Genomic DNA, 11,129 nt, shown 5'->3' with positions numbered 1-11,129 from the left:
AGGCCCGAAACGTCAGCCTTCCTGCTCCTCTGATGCTGCTTGGCCTGCTGTGTTCATCCAGCTCCACACCTTGTTTTCACAAAATGAACAATTTTGTTTGTATTTTCTAAGTGCCAGTTTTTATTTTTCAGTGTATTTTCCTTTGATTTCTGGTTGATGAGCAGTCTCTTAAACAGGCTGCAGGCCAAACAAATGAAGTCTTATTCCTAAACTGTACTCCACCCCCTAAAATGGTGTGTCGGAGCAAGAGAGGCAATAAAAAAAACACAAACTGATAGAAGCTAAACAAATACATAGAATTACTGAAATGTTATCAGGGATGTTGGCCCAGAAAATTATGCAGTGAGACTAGAGAAACTGGACCTGTTTCGGTTAGAGAAAGGTGATAACAAACTTTAAACAGCATTGCTCATTGGTGTTGGAAGAATGAACAATGACCTTACTGAAGTTTCTGTGGGTAGTAACCTGCACAGATGCTGGGAGGATGTCTCCCCATGAGGGAATCTGGAACCACAAGGCAGAGTTTAAAAATGACATGTCTCCAATTTAAGATGGAGAACAAGAGCAATTTGTTCTTTCAGAACATCATGTGTCTTTGGAATTCTCTTTTACACTGCCAAGAGAGTCAGGGGTTGTGGGCCCAGGCAGAAAAGTAGAGTTAAGGCTGCTGTCAGGTCATTTTATTGACTGACACAGCAGGTTCAATGGACCGGATGAACTACTCATGCTCTTATAGAGGTTTATAAAATCACGAGGAGCATAGATAAGGTGAATCTGGGTCTTTGCCTCGGGTGGAGGAGTTCAAAACTAGGGGACATATTTTTAAGGTGAGAAGAGAAAGTTTTAAAAAGGACACAAGGGGCAATTCACCACCCCCCCCAACAGAGAATGGTTCGTGTGTGAAATGAACTACTGAGGAAGTGGTGGATGCAGGTACAGTTATAACATTTAAAAGACATTTGGGTAAGTACATGAATAGGAAAGGTTCAGAGGGATATGGGCCAAATGCAGGCAAGTGGAACTAATTTAGTTTGGGAACATGGCCAGCATGAACTAGTTGGACTGAAGAATCTGTTTCCATGCTGTATGATTCTATTGTTTCTAAAGATCTTACGTGTCACCAAACAACACAGATTTAAACAAGTGTCAAAAGAATTCGGAGGTGATGCCTGGCAGTAAGTTTTTTTTTATATAACAGTGAGCTGTTGTGATATGAAATGCAGTACTTAAGAAGAGCAATGAAAGTAGCTCAAGAGCATTGGACATTAAAAAATGTGCAAAGGCATAAGGGGAGACAGACTAATTGAATAATTCTTCTAAGATACTAGCACAGGCACCATGGCCAACTGTGTGAAATTACTTCATTAAAATACAAAAGGTTACAATTGAATACAATAGAGAAACAGCAAAATTCATTTCAAGTGAAATGCAAAACAGGAGAGAACAAAGAAAAGGACCATCAGGAATAGTATGTGCAGAGTGCTTACGCTTTATTATACATTTTTGTAGAATAGGATTATAATTCACAACAAAGCCTATTTAATTTTGTTTATTGTAATATTATTGTTTTGTTTCAGTATCTGGTTGACACATGAAATAATTATTATCCTTCAATTGGTTTACTCACAGTTGGGTCTTTCTCTATGACCACCACTCGGACCCCTTCCCGAATTGCCTCTTTTTTCTTCAACCAGTAAGCAGTGGACCAGCCAATTACCCCTCCTCCCACGATGACAATGTCAGCCCACTCAGGTGGCAGTCCAGGAGTCTGGGGATGCAATGGACTCCAGTCACTGCCAGGGAGTACTTCCTTTGCTTTCTGTCTAAATTTGACAAACTCCTTTTCTAGATCTGGAACAAAGACAGAAGAGTATTTCAACGATAGGTAATAACTATCACAAGCAAATATACTGCATCAAGCAACCGTCAAATCATCTTCAAATCATGATCCAACATCCATGCATATCTCAGCAACAAGTGATAGGAACCCCCAAATATCTTACCCTCCTCAAGCTAAACAGGCCTAATGGCAAATGCAGTACCACTATTATTTCCATGACAAAAGGAAGCTAACTCAGTATTAATCAGGGGTAAAAATCCTAAATGGATCTAGTTTGTGCGGTTTAGTATTACACTGAGCAATACAATTAACAACTGAACTGTCAGGTTATTTTTCAGAATCAGTAAAATTTCTAAGTCTGAACATGGTTGCTTACTTCAAAGGTTAGTGCTAATTAGCTTGGAGAACTATCAGTATTTGTTTTGATGTAGAAGGATTTAATGTCATGCCTCATTTACAGCAGAGGAGGAAGTAATTCAGCCCATTAAATTCATGCTGGCTCTCAGTCAAACAATCCAGCCAGTCCCACTTCCCCGTTCGATTCCTGAAGCCCTCCGTGTTTATTTTCTCCAAATGTCCATTCAATTTCTTTTGATACTTATCAAACATTCAACGTCAACTTGCATTTCATATTGTACTTTCAAATTAATAAATCATCTCAGAAGGCTTGACAAGGGTATTACGAAACATTTGCCAATAAGCCACAAAGGAAATATCAGAATAAACAAGCTCAAAGAGTATCTTTTAAGTATCTCAAAGGTAGAGACATTTAGAGAGGGAATTTCAAAGTAAAAGGTCCTCAGGAGCTGAACATGCAACCACAAATGAAGATTAAAAATGTTCAGGTAATCAGAAATTTGGGACAATTGGAAAACCGAACAAAGTTACAGAAGCTGGAGAGAGTTCAGAAGAGATTTACCAGGATGTTGCTGGGTATTGAAGGTTTGAGTTATGAAGAAATTTTATTCACTGGAGTGTAGGAGGTTGAGAGGCAACCTCATAGAAGTTTATAAAATAATGAAGGGTATAAATAGAGCTAATGGCAGTAGTCTTTTCCCTCGGATGGGAGATTTCAACACGAGGGGGCACAGTTTTAAGGTGATAGGAGATGTTTAAGACAGACATGAGTGTCAATTTTTTTCCCCCACACAGAGGGTGGTTCGCATGTGGAATGAACTTCCTGAGGAAGTGGTGGATATAGGTACAATTACAACTTTTAAAAGACATATAGGTAAGTACATGAATAGGAAAGGTTTGGAGGGATATGGGCTAGGAGCAGGCAGATGGGACTAGTTTAGTTTGGGATTATGTTTGGCATGGACTGGTTAGACCCTCCGTGCTGTATGACTTTACGACTCTAAATAGGTAGGGGGGAGGCCACGGAGTGTGGAAAAATTTGAAAGCTGGAATGATGAAAAGTATTCAGTCAGAATTGTTGCAAAATATGTATTAACTGGCACATACTTGGAGCAGATTCGGCCAGCTAACAGAACTTTCTGGGTGACCCTTATTCATTATTTGATTTTCAATTGTGGCACTTCAAAGTGATGCTTCCCCCCAAGTGGAAGGTGCTCTTTTATACTGCCCTAAACTAATGGGCAGGGGTGAGCCCATTTAAACTGAAAGTGATTCCCAGCTGAGAAGTCACGGGATGTTTCACCAATGTAATGATTCTAACTTTCTAATTTGGGAAGGCTTCTTTGCCTTTTTAGTTTTTTTAAAAAAAGAAAAGAAAAAAAAATGCAATAAACACGACTTTATTACTAGTCAAATAGTGGATAAAAGCAAACAGTTAAACTAGAGATTCTTAAAATAAAAATGATTAGGCCTCAGAGGGGATTTGTTGAAATGAAACCAGGGATGAGGGGTTTCAGTTTTAGGGTGGGACTGGAAAAGCTGAGACACGTTTAGGAGGAGATCTGATGGAAATGTTCAAAATCTGAGTGATTTCAATAATGAATACGAGATCTAACTATCCAATGGTTTAAGGGTAAATAAACAGAGGACATAGATTTGAAGTGACTGGCAAAAGAACCAGACATGACGTGAGGGAAAAGAAAGCATGTAGTGAGCAGTTATGGTCAGGTGTGCACTGCCTGAAAGTTTTGCAGAAGCAAATTTGAAATGAGAATCAGCAACATACCTATTCATGCTGTGGGTGCTTTTTTGGATCAAATATTGATTCAAAGACATGCTACTGTGAGGTAGATATAAACGATCGCATGGTCTTATTTGACTACCAAAGGAGCTTTCCTGGTATCCTGGCCACCTTTATTCTTTGACAAATAGTTTGTTTAATCACATTTAGTATTGTTGTTTACTGAGCCATGCTGTACCGTATGTGAATTTGTCCTTGATCTGAAATGTGATGACTTATGGTGATAGGAACATAGGAAATAGGAGGAGTAGACCATACAGCTGCTTAATGTTATGGCATTCAACATAATCATGACTGAATTTCTGCCCCAGCCTCACTTTTCTACACAATTCCCAAATCACTGCCAGCTGAGGTCGTCAAAAAGGATGTGAACATGACACATCTTTAAGGAAAAAAGACAAGTTGCTCAAGAAAAGAAACAGGATGGCAAACCACCCAAATTAAAGGTGCTGTAAGATTGGTGAATTTAAAGGCCATCTGAAGAATCACACTTGAAAAATTCAAGTCTTAGCCTCGTGTATCCAAGATTTACTCTTCTGCTTTGAGTGATATTCCCTTTTGATACTTTATTGATTCTGTATTGCTCTGTATCTTCATGGGTGAACTCTACTGGTTTTAAATGACTCCGTTGTATTTCCTTGACAAAATTATTTCTCTCTCCCAATCTCTTTATATATAATACTTATTGTGCATGGCTTGCAACAACATATTCTGAATAAACTGTTTTGAGAGGCAAGACAAAATTTGCTCTGAAACAGTATACAGTACGTATACTACTCAAGTCTAACTTCAACTGGGTCTGCAGTAATATGGAACAATATTGAATTCTAGGGAACGTTGCAGTCATCTTTGTGTACGCTTTGCTTTATAGCTATTTCTTTATAAGTTCCTGGCACCAGTCTGGCTTGCAGACAATGTAAACCTAGAAGAAGTGTTAAAAATTGAGAGTTCAAGACAGTAAACAGTAAAAGATTGTATCTTCTTATTGTAAATCATTGACTTGTGTAAAGCCCAAGATCCCATCTGCTTGCTAAATTCTTTCTCAATACTAACTGCCACATACAAAGATCAATGGGCACACTACATCTCCGTCCCTTTGTCAATCCCGATTCCACAGACCACTGTACAAATATCCATCCATTCCTTAAGGTAGCAGGACAGTAAAATAAAATGACTAAGGAAGCATATAGGATACTTGCCTTTACTGGCTAAGGTATAGAGTTTAAGATCAAAGTAGCTGCGCTGGAACTGTATAAAATATTGGTTAGACCCCAGCTAGAGAGTGTTGTCTTTAGTTCGGGAATCCACATTATAAGAGGAATGTGATTACACTGGAGAGGGTACAGAGGAGATTTGCCAGGATGTTGAATGAGTGGAAAGTTTGAGTAATAAAGAGAGATTGCATACATGGGCATGATTTAGATTTGTAAAATTAGAAGGGACATGGACAGGACGGATGGGACAAAAAACCAAAAGAACTGCAGATGCTGCAAATCAGGAACAAAACCAGAAGTTGCCGGAAAAGCTCAGCAGGTCTGGCAGCATCTGTGAAGATAAAAAAAAATCAGAGTTAACGTTGCAGGTCCAGTGACCCTTCCTCAGAATGGGATGGGAAGAATTCTTTCCTCTTTACGGATGGATCAAAGACCAAAGACCAGAGGGCACAGATTTAAGGTAATGGGCAAAAGGTTTAGAGAGGATGTGAGGAAATCAATTTTCCCTGCAGATGGTGGTGGGAATCTGGAACTCACTGTAAGGTGGTGGAGACACGCAAGTGCTCGTAACATTGAAGTAGTACTTAGATCCACACTTACGATTCCATGGCATACAGAACTATGGGTCAAGTGCTGGAAAGCAGGATTAGAATAGTTATTCCGCCTTGGAAGCCTTCAACCCAATGGTCTCAATGTGGACTTTGCCAGCTTCAAAATCTCCCCACCGCTGACCTCATCCCAAGACCAGCGCCCCCTCAACCTGTCCGTCTTCTCTCCCACCTATCCGCTCCTCCCACCATCACCTACCTGCTAACACCATCCCTTCAGGTCTCTATTTATTTCACAGACCCCTTCCCTCTCCCCCCATTTCTGAAGAAGGCTCCAGACCCGAAACGTCAGCTTTCCTGCTCCTCTGCTGCCTAGCCTGCTGTGTTCCCTGACTCCAGCATCGGCAGTTCCTACTATCTCTTAGAATAGTTAAATCCTTGTTTTTGACCGGTGCCAACTCGATGACAGGTAGCATTTATGTGGTGAGACAGGCCTTCAAGGGAATAATACATATTCCGAGTTCTCATGAAAGGTCCCAGAAACGAAGTGTGTTTCTCTCCCTCTTCATAGGCTTTTATTTCTCCGAACTTCGTTGAACTTTTGACAATGTCAGAAAGCGCCTAAATGTTAATTGTTGGGGACGCTGAGGGTCATGCTGCCGCAAAGGCAGAGAGCTGGTGACAGATGCTTCTTCTCTCCGTTGGGCTGAAGCCCCTTACCTTTCACGAAGTCGTTTCGTTTCCGGAACCGGGCACTGCTGCTGACGGCGGCCCAGCCTGGCCCTCGGCTGGTTAAACAGGAGCAGCGGTTCAGAAAGCCCAGGGGCCAGCACGTGCTGACAACTCGGGGCAACATAACAGCAACTGCTGGAATTGCTGTCCGTGAGGCAGTGCGCGCAAGCGCAAAACGGATTGGGGAGGGGCGGGGCACGCACGGCCCAAGCGTCGTGTTTTGCCGTTAACTTACGTCATCACGCAGGAAACGGCGACTCGTCACGTGATATCGGGAACAGAACTGAAGTTGCTGGAAAAGCTCATCATCTGTGAAGAAAACGAAAATCAGAGTTAATATTTCGGGTCCGGTGACCGTCCCTTTTTCTTCACAGATGCTGCCAGACCTGCTGAGCGTTTCCAGCAACTTCTGGTTTTGTTCCTGATTTACAGCATCCGCATTTCTTTCGGTTTTATTTAGTAGTTACGTGATATCCTCTTGTTTCACCATTACAGCGGGAATTTAAAAAAAAAGACCTGAACTTACTGTAAGGGTGGTGCCTTTGCCCTTTCCATGTAGTCTATCAGTGCTTTCCCATATTGCTGTGTTAACTGCAGAGTTGTGAAGGCGCTGAACCCGCCCCACATTTCCCTCAGGTACACAAACAGGAGCCTGGAAGAACACAACAGGCCAGGCAGCATGTGGAGGAAAGGAGCAGTCAATATTTTAGGTATTACCCTTTTCTCTCCCTCAGTCATTTTCTTTGTTCGCATTCTGCATGAAATAATCTATGGAGGCCGATATTCTGTCACTAAGTCATCTGTTATTTACATACAGTCCACACTGACCCTAAGGGGTTGGATGCAGTGAAGTCACTTCCTCTGGGGAGGAAACTTGGAACGATGGATATAATCATAAAATTATGGATGGAGTATTTGGGAATAAAATCAGTTATGCATCACCTCAGACAAAATGACATAGATTGAAATTCTCTCTGTCATAGAAACCCCCAGAATGGAAGGAGGCCATTTGGTCATCAAATCCATACCATCCCATACAGCCCCAAACCCCTACCCCATCCCTATAACTCTGCTATTACCATGGCCAATCAACCTAACCTGCACACCTTTGGACGTAGAAGGAAACCAGAGCACCTGGTGGAAACCGATGCAGACATGTAGAGAATGTACAAACACCAAACAGACAGTCGCCTGAAGGTGGCATCAAACCCATCTTCCTCATGCTGTGAGGCAGCAGTGCTAACCACTAAGCTGCCATGCCACCTCTATTTTTGCCCATCAAGCGAGTCTTGCAAAATCATGGAATTGCTTCCTGGTCAACCTACCTCTGGGTGTTTAATTAGGATTTCACTCAGCCTGCCAATTTCTAATCAAAACACTGAGCCAATCTAGATGAATCTTTCTCAATCAATTTTGCCACATCAAGCTTGGGCCCGAACCTTCACTACAATCAATAGCAACTGAACCAGCTGCTGCATGTAAGAGACCAGAACCGAAGTTGTACATTTAATCTAAAGGTTCACTGGTCTAGGTTCTCAATCTATCTTGTGCAAAATTAAGGGTTGGAGTCCAGAGCCAATTTTGTTAAGGTCTAGGCCCGAAACGTCAGCCTCTCTGCTCCTATGATGCTGCTTGGCCTGCTGTGTTCATCCAGCCCTGCACCTTGTTGTCTCGGATTCTCCAGCATCTGCAGTTCCTACTATCTCCAATTTTGTTAAAGGCTGGTTTTACAATCACTGAAATGGCTGTGCCAGTATCAACTGCCATTAAAACCAGGTGACCATTTAACTAGTTGTTTATTTTGAATGGTTCTGTTTTGGGCATTGCTAAGCAATTTAACTGCTCCAAACCAGATGTACATGGACTTTTGAGGGTGTGCACTCTCCGAGATACCCACCAGTGAGATCTCTGACTCAATTTAGGTCTAGTGGGACTCTTGCTGTCTCAAGTCCACACACTGGCAGCAACTACAATGGCTTGCCAGCCCAGATCCTGAAGAACTTTGTAACTGTTTGGCCAAGGTTTGGCTTTGTTTTGGAGTTTTGCTTTGGACCTAGAAGCCCTCAGATCAGGAAATGTCCTGCATGAGGCTATGCAATTGCCTGCACTCAAGTGGTGTTCCCCAAGCTAAGTTGGACTGGCAAGGGTGTCCACTTCCATCAGAATACCCTGCAACTCATTTGGTCCACTTGCCACATTTTACATTGATAAAATCAGTTGTAGAGCCTGTTTGAAGTCCAGTTGCACTTCAGCTAGTAGGCATTTTTGCACGATTACATCATTAATCCCACATATCAAATGGTCTCTCAGCATCACACTTAGTGTTAAACCAAAGTCACATGCCTTTGCCAATCATCTTAACCTAATCAAAAACCCAATACAGATTCCCCAGTTCTCAAATTGCCAAGTAAAAATGATAGCACATCTCAGAATTAGTGGAGGCTTGGCATTGTAATATTCCTTTACTACATCAGTCAACCCTTGAAAGGTTTTAGTATCTGGTGCCTCAAAAAAGTTAGGCTCTTAATAGCCAAAAAAAGCTGCAGTCCACAAGCTGTCAGGAGAATTACTCACTGCTTTTCATCTGTCTCAAAGTCATTTGCCTGGAAAATAGTCTTTATGGCAGGATCAAACAGTCAAGCTTCCTAAATAAAGGCATGATGCCAGAAATGCTTACCTCATCTCAAAGATGACTGTTGCAAGTGAATATTTTCAGGAGCATACTTTTCTGCCACTGTCCCTGAAATTACTCCACAAAGGCCAGTATCCCCACCACAAAATCAGGCTTTATTTCACATGACATATCCTTGTCCTCGCTCCAGCTCTCAGAGTGAACAGTACGACTGTTCATATCTGTCAGCCAGGGCTCCCTGATTGGACCAGATTAACAGCCCCAATCAGGGAACTCCTATCCTATGAGGTCCACCTGGATGACGCTGTTACAACCTTTGGGATTCTTCTTTTCAAATCGGGACACAATGAACCAACATCTTTAAATCACATTGGGATTTTTTTTTCAGTGAAATCTGTAGATAAAGTGTGAACCTTGCACAGAAGAAAGTTCAAGCTTCATGTCAATACAGCCGGCAGCGCCGTGGTGACAGTCTCCAGGAAGTGACGCGTATCCCAGGACGTGACGCGCCGCGGAACTGACGTGTCCTCTCTCTCCACACGCACACATACACACCCTCCTCCGGTTTGTTCTGGATGGTTCTGAGGTCGCACGCGCCATGCTCGACTTCTTCACCATCCTCAGTAAGGGTGGCATCGTGCTCTGGTGTTTCCAGGGCGTCAGCAGCCCCTTCAGCGGCACCGTCAATGCGCTCATTCGGAGCGTCATCCTCCAGGTGAGGGCCTGGGGTACGGTACCTGGAGACGCTTAGGAGTGAGAGCAAGGCCACGGGGATGGAGAGAGGTGACTCAGGGCCGGACCGCGGAGGGGGAGAGAGTCCATAGCCTGGGAGGAAGAGAGAATCGATGGAAACCCCGAGCTCTGGCTGATTTCCCCTTCCCCCTTTCCCGACAACCATTTACCGACGGCCCCTGAACAAGTTAGGGAACGATCTAAAGCAGAGAGCAATGGAATTCCTTGCTTTAGGCCCACTCCATTGCGATCACTATTCTCCAGTTCAAAACTGTGTACTTGTTATCTCTAGAGATGACTAACTAGCGAGATTTAAAGTGTAACAGCTGTGACATTGATCCACAGCGATGGATCCTATATAAACAATGAGTTGAGCAACGTTTCCTCCAGTATCAGATTCCTATTGACTAAATAAACACAGATTTGTACTTTATCGATAGAGAGTAGTGATTGACCGCCCCACTGCATCAATAGTTGTTCACATTGAGCCTCAATCTTTTACTGGCACAAGATTCGAAGGGAGATATGTTTATGTAGCATGGAGACAATAAGGACTGCAGGTGCTGGAAGCCAGAGTCAATAGGTGTGAGACTGGAAAAGCACAGCAGGTCAGACAGCATCTGAGGAGCAGTAAAGTCAACATTTCGGGCCAAAACCCTACGTCAGTCCTGAAGAAGGGTTTTGGCCTAAAATGTTGACTTTACTGCTCCTCAGATGCTGTCTGACCTCCTGTGCTTTTCCAGCCTCACACCTATTTATATAACATATTTCACAAACTCAGCTTCCCAGAGCATGTTGCTTCAAGTTACGTATTGTTGAAGTGTGGTTGCTGTTGTCGTTTGCAGCATCCATTTTACAGACTGCCATGTTCTGCAAAAAAGAATGATAATACTCAGATCATTTGTTTTCATGGTATGGGCCAAATAATTAAATACTAGCCAAGTTAGGACTTGAACTTCCCCATTTTTTTTCAGGATAGTGCTATATGGGATATTTTATGCCCTGTTTTGAAAGTAAACGGGTCTCTGTTTATTAACGCAGTTGTCAACTTAGATTTTTGGACTCATATGTTTGGAGTAGAATGAAAACCTTGTAACATGGAGTGGAGAGTATTACTGATTGGCAAATAATTGGCAAATTACTATGGTTGGCAAATAAGCAAAATGAACTTTTCACAGCCCTAGTTTGGTTTAGTATTATGTAAATTATTGAATAGATAAATATGAAACAAGCATATGCCAAATCAAATTAATATTGCATGTGGCGTGATGCA

The 11,129-nt window shown here is 42.4% G+C and overlaps 2 protein-coding genes across 2 annotated transcripts in view; one reads left to right on the top strand and one right to left on the bottom strand.

The window, feature by feature from the left end:
• The window catches only part of foxred1 (FAD-dependent oxidoreductase domain containing 1), a 38,620-nt gene extending 31,961 nt beyond the window's left edge, over window positions 1–6,659 (bottom strand). The window contains exons 1-2 of the mRNA XM_020524208.2: window positions 6,481–6,659; window positions 1,628–1,851 (exon numbers count right to left, since the gene is read on the bottom strand). Coding sequence (XP_020379797.1) covers window positions 1,628–1,851; window positions 6,481–6,616 — 360 coding nt within the window. The 5' untranslated portion in view covers window positions 6,617–6,659. The remainder of the gene's footprint in view (window positions 1–1,627; window positions 1,852–6,480) is intronic.
• A 2,975-nt stretch (window positions 6,660–9,634) lies between these two features.
• The window catches only part of srpra (SRP receptor subunit alpha), a 52,754-nt gene continuing 51,259 nt past the window's right edge, over window positions 9,635–11,129 (top strand). Inside the window, exon 1 of the mRNA XM_020524151.2 lies at window positions 9,635–9,839. Within this exon, the coding sequence (XP_020379740.2) occupies window positions 9,723–9,839 (117 nt within the window). The 5' untranslated portion in view covers window positions 9,635–9,722. The remainder of the gene's footprint in view (window positions 9,840–11,129) is intronic.

The sequence above is a fragment of the Rhincodon typus genome, chromosome 32 (assembly GCF_021869965.1).
Source record: "Rhincodon typus isolate 14 chromosome 32, sRhiTyp1.1, whole genome shotgun sequence".
Taxonomy (NCBI): domain Eukaryota; kingdom Metazoa; phylum Chordata; class Chondrichthyes; order Orectolobiformes; family Rhincodontidae; genus Rhincodon; species Rhincodon typus.
Note: the sequence above shows the minus strand (reverse complement) of the source record. Positions and strands in the feature narration are given on the sequence as shown.